Source organism: Neophocaena asiaeorientalis, unplaced genomic scaffold, assembly GCF_003031525.2.
Source record: "Neophocaena asiaeorientalis asiaeorientalis breed wild unplaced genomic scaffold, Neophocaena_asiaeorientalis_V1.1 scaffold134, whole genome shotgun sequence".
NCBI lineage: Eukaryota > Metazoa > Chordata > Mammalia > Artiodactyla > Phocoenidae > Neophocaena > Neophocaena asiaeorientalis.
Window position 1 is genome coordinate 26,715,474 of NW_020185339.1, and position 5,351 is coordinate 26,720,824.

At 57.4% G+C, this 5,351-nt stretch overlaps 1 protein-coding gene across 1 annotated transcript in view; it reads right to left on the minus strand.

Annotated features, from left to right (window-relative positions):
- The window catches only part of TAMALIN (trafficking regulator and scaffold protein tamalin), a 21,076-nt gene that overhangs the window by 13,658 nt on the left and 2,067 nt on the right, over positions 1-5,351 (minus strand). Inside the window, exons 2-8 of the mRNA XM_024736410.1 lie at positions 4,427-4,476; positions 2,762-2,816; positions 2,554-2,656; positions 1,294-1,387; positions 1,122-1,188; positions 590-656; positions 5-133 (exon numbers count right to left, since the gene is read on the minus strand). Of these exons, the coding sequence (XP_024592178.1) occupies positions 5-133; positions 590-656; positions 1,122-1,188; positions 1,294-1,387; positions 2,554-2,656; positions 2,762-2,816; positions 4,427-4,476 (565 nt within the window). The remainder of the gene's footprint in view (positions 1-4; positions 134-589; positions 657-1,121; positions 1,189-1,293; positions 1,388-2,553; positions 2,657-2,761; positions 2,817-4,426; positions 4,477-5,351) is intronic.

A 5,351-nucleotide genomic window follows, 5' to 3' on the forward strand; every position in this document is an offset into this window, starting at 1 on the left:
CCGCCGCGGGAGCCCCCGGGGGCGGCCAGCAGAGGCCCGAAGGGCAGTGAGCCCGGGAGCAGGCCCGCACCGTACAGGCTGGAGCGCACGGACTCCAGCGTGTCATAGATGCTCGGGTCCTTCACCACGAGGCCTGCCGGGGCAGAAGACACGAGGGAGGGCCGTCAGAGGGCACGGGTAGGAGACCTCAGCTCCTTCCTGTTGACCATCTGTGTGGCCCTTGGGCAAGTCACAACCTTGAACCTCACTTCTCTTGTCTGTAAAACAGGAATTACACACTCAGATCGTTATGAGGGTCACTTATGACACAAGAGCCACGGAAGGGGTCTGAAACAAACTCTTGGAGCCTTCCCGTTCCCATCTGTAAAATGGAGATGGTACTATCTTGTACTTTCCTTCAGGGAACAACTGTGAGAATAAACTAAAAATGTGTGTGCATCAGCCTGGGGTAGCATTGTACCCAAAGTAGTAGCTCAACAAACCTTTCTTCACTTTGGAGGGGGGAGTAACCCACTAGTTCTGCGGGGGAAGCAGGAATGGGGGTATCAGTAGGGGAGCAAGTGGCCCTTCACACCCCTAATCTACTCACCGTGCCCCAGCCGCTGCTCCTGCACCATTAGGGACCTGTATTCTCCCCACTTCTCATACAGGGTTTGCTGTAAGAGACACGCCCTGCCTCACTGTCAGGAGCTAGCAAGAAACTAGCAGGAGGTGGGTACAGACTGAGGGATCAGGGAGTACACAGAAGAAGCCTTAAGGTTAAAGGGAGGTTCAGGGCTTCCCTGGTGGCGCAGTGGTTAACAATCCGCCTGCCAGTGCAGGTTCCAGCCCTGGTCCGGGAAGATCCCACACGCCGCCGAGCGGCTAAGCCCGTGCGCCACAGCTACTGAGCCTGTGCTCTAGAGCCTGCGAGCCACAACTACTGAGCCCGTGTGCCACAGCTACTGAAGCCTGCAGCCACATGCAGCAACGAAGACCCAACGCAGCCAAAAAATAAATAAATAAAATAAAATAAAAGGAGGTTCAAGCAGATAAACGACCCCTAAAAAAGAGTGGGGCCGGTAGGGGCAGGGGCTTGGGAAGAGGAGGGTGGCGACTGGACGGTATCTGGGCTGCTTTACCTTCAGGTACTGCAGACGAGCCTCCAGTTCCGCCTTCCGAATTGATGTCCCATACAGAGTTTCCAGTCTGAGGAGGTTGGGGAATCAAAGGCTGAGTGGGCCCACAGGGTGGGGAAACACTGAGAGAAGCTGAGCTCAGGAATCCCCCAGGGACCGCGGCACTTGGACGTACCTGAGAACGTTGCCAGACGCCTTAATGATGTCAACAATTTCCCGATGCCGGATGCCTTCCACGTTCAGGCCGTTGACACTAGCAATGGTGTCCCCTGCCAGGCAGAGAGGGGGATCAGAATCTGCTCCACGGGACATGTGGAAGAATTCCAGCCACCTTCGCCAGAAAGGGTAGGGGTAATGACCCCACAAAATTCTCCTGAACTCCCTACCCCCAGTCATGGTTCTGGGGAGATCGTGTCCAGGCCCGGCACCCCAGCATAGGGGCCAAGGCCCTCAGACACCCACATTCTCACCTCACTCTCAGGAAGCTCTGTCCTCAAAGGCTGAGCCCTCCTGGCAAGCCTGGGCTGCCCCCAGAGCTGGTTATTTTGGTCCAGCCCACAGGCTGTCATGACACCCAGCAGAGACAGGAAGGGGGCAGGGTGAGAAGCACCAAGCTGGGAACTAACACCGGCCCCAGGCATAAGAAGCCTCAGCTTCTGATACCCTGGGCCACTGCAGAGTCCCCTGACCTCAGGCAGAGCAAGGCACCATCTCTGAGGGCCCATTTCCCATCTGGAAAAGGGGGTGTGGACCCCTGCGGAGGCTACCATGGTGATTAGGAGGGAGGGTGGATGTGAAACTACTTTGCAAAGTTGAACTATACCACTTAGCTACCAGGGGCTGCTGGTAAATAGGCAGGGAGGTAAGGGCTTGGGGAAGGAAATGGTGGCAGGACTGGGTGGGGGTCAGTTGGCACGGTCGCAGGCTGTCCCTCCCTGGGACTTGGGACTCTAGATTTGGCCAATCCGAAGGGTCTCCTACCGGTGGCACCATTTCCTTGTCAGAGGAAGTATCACAGGTACCCCAGTTTGGGGCCAGGTTGGGAGCAAGACAGACCCTGATCCTCGATATCAAGCAGATCTAATGGAGTGGTTCCACCCCACCTCCTGCCCATGCCGGACTGCCAGATCGCCAGGGGGAGGAAAAACAGCGGCAGCAACACCTGCCACCTACCAGGCCCCGGCTCTGTGCCCAGGGGACTCCCTCACCACGCTGATGTGAGGACATGTCATTACCCCCAATGTGCAGACGGGACTGCTCAGCATCACACAGTAAATGGCAAATTTGCCTGAGCCCAATCCATTCTTCTTTCTGGACTTCTCAAAATAGGAGGAGGAAGGGAAATTGTTTTCAGAAGACATTTCTTACCCCCTCTGCTTGGGAGTAAGGTCATACCCCTCTTCCCAGAGCCCTGTGTCCCGGGTTCATGCCTCACCTGGTGTGAGCCCAGCCAGCTGGGCAGGGCTGGACTCGTGAACCCGGCAGACAAAGGTCACCATCTCCACGCGCTGCTCCTCCCGGCGGTGAAGGCCATAAGTCTGTAATAAACAAGGGGACCCTCAGCCCAGGGGTGGGGAGAGATCCATCCAGCCCTCTGACCAGCCTCCCAAGCCGTCCCTCCCTCTGCAGTCAGCTTCTCCCACCTGGATCTCAAAGCCGAAGGTCTGGTTCTCCTCCTTCTCCAAAGTTAGCACTTTCCTGCAGGAGACACAGGGGCCATCTCATCAAGACTGTCAGGATTAAAAGGAGCTTGCCAGTCCCATAGCATGCCCCCCCCCCCCGCTGCTGCTGGGAGTCTGCTCTGGTACATCCAGGCAGGGTTCACTGTCTCCGGTGACAAGTCACACTCATCACAGGTTGTCGGAATGTCCTTTTCCCATTCGCAGCTGAAATCAGCTTCATTGAGCCACACGGCGTCAATCCAGCCCCTGGTGGGGGAGGCGCTGGAACGGCTGACCCCCAGAGCCGGTGGACTGGCTGAGCTTTTCAGCCACACTCCCAGCTTTCTAGTGAGCCCCAGAATACTACTTACTGACTTAGCTGAGGCCCCAAATTCGGCCACAGCCTGGAGCACCGTCCGCTGCAGAGCCCTGGGGAGAGGGCTGGCCCCACCCCCAGAGGCCAGTCACGAGGCTGAGCCCAGACCACAGCTGCTCCTCCCAGCTGCGGTGAGGCCAGCCCACCAGATGTGAGGGCTGGGGGGAGGGGAGCCTCGAGGCCGCCCCTTCCCGCACTGCAGGCCTGCCCACTGGACACAATGGTCTGGAGTAGCTCCAGATTCTCGTCTGCTGGGGGAGCCCAGAGTTTCCTCTGCCCACCCCCACACCCCCTTCCTTCCCGCCCGGCCAGAGGCAGAGTTAAAGCAGCCTGCAAAGGCCCCTTCAAGCCTCAGGGCCTCAGAAAGGCCCTGGAGACCCAGGCCTCTCAGCGCCCAACCTGACCCACATACCCCCCAAATGCTGAGCGGCAACTCCCCGCCCCAGCCTGAGCTCCTCCCTACTTTGAACGCAGGGCTTTCCCCCTCTACACGTATTGGGGCGGGAAGCAGGGTGACTTCTGTGTCTACTCCAGTGCTCTCTGGTTTTCTGGAAGGGTTGGCAAACTTTTTCTGCAAAGGGTCAGACAGTAAATATTTTAGCCTTTCTTTTCGAGACCTAAATTATTTGACAGCTTCCGTCCTACATTGTTCTTTGTTTTTATTTGTACGACCCTTTCGAAATATAAAAACAACTCTTGGCTCAAGGCCAGTCTGGCCAGCGGGCCATAGTCTGCCGATCCATTTTGGAAGAAGCCACGCCCAAATCAGGATGGGACACGGGCAGAGTGGGGCCTGAGTCAGCACCTACTTCTGCCCTCACCTCAGACCCTTCCTAAGAGGCCACCACAGGACGGGACCAGCAGAGGACTGAGATTTTGGGTGCAGGAGCAGACAGACTGGAGCAGCTAGACGTAGCCTGGCCATGGTTTGGGCCCTCGGAGTTTGCTGGGCTGGGAGGGCTCAGGGTAGCCCCGAAGACTTCCTGCTTCTCTCCTCCCAGATCCAAATCTCTCCGGGGAGGGGTAACTGGCAGGGACTGGGGGTGGGTTGAGGAGCACCTGATGACTCAAAAGTCCCTATCTCCTTCCTCTGCCACCCCCTTCACACAGCCCACACCTCCACCTGCCCCTCATTCCTAGCAAGGGTGCTGTGCTGAGAGGGTGGGAGAATGACTCCCCCCTGGCTGGGCTGAGATGCTGTGTCGTGCTGCCCCCAACCCAGCGCCTCACCCTTTTGGACCAGGGCAGGGGCTGCGGTAATGGTGACTCACCGCTGCTGTTCAGGACTCTGGCTGAGATTCTTCCAGCGCAGTCCCGAGCCCTGGGTGGGAAGGAGAGTCAGGAAGGAGCAGGTGAGAGGGAGCTGCCCTGGAGCAAATGGTGAGAGCCCTCCTTTGGAGGTTTCTCACCTGGGCTCCGGCCCCAGACCCAGCACCCCACTTCCTGTTGCCTGTGTGTCCGGCCCCAGCTCCACACTTACTCTGGTGCCGGCGTAGCTATCTGCAGAGTGCCACCATCAGCACCATTCCACAGCTTTCTCCCTAAGCTCCATCCCCACAGCCGGGAGGACGGTGGGGGCACAACAGTCTCCCTGGTTCCAGATGCATGAACCTCTAAGCCCTGTGCTGGTTCCCAGCCTGGAGGGTAGGGGGTTTCATTACTCTAGATAGAACAGTCTCCACCCCCAGGGTGCACGTCTGCGGCGGCTCAGGCCCCCTAGACCCCACAAGCTGAAGCAGGGGCTCTTCCCAGATGTTATTCAAGGAAGGGCAGGGGGCCCCTGGGCTTGCCTATCAAAACACTCCAGAGGCCCCTGGGCCAGTCAGGTCTCTCCTAATTTCTCATTCACACAGAGTGTCTCGGGGGAGCCAGGGTCAGAGGCCCAGGTCTGGAGCGCTGGACTCTCAGCCTGAACATGGAAAGGCAGGGGACAGAGGGGCCCAGCCTCCTCCCTCAAAGTAGACTGTTTCAGGGACCAACTATAGATTCCAGCTGCAGGTGGCCAACTATGCCCAGCTCCACCTGGGTCTCTCAACATTGCCATATATTTTGTTGCTTTCTGGGACAAAAACAAACAAAAAAACAAAACCTTGGATCTCAAACTTGTCCATAAGTCTCACTATACTTAAGGAGAGACATGGGGAGGTTTTTTTTTTTTTTTTTTTTTTTTTTTGGTGGGGGTGAGGGTGTTGGGCT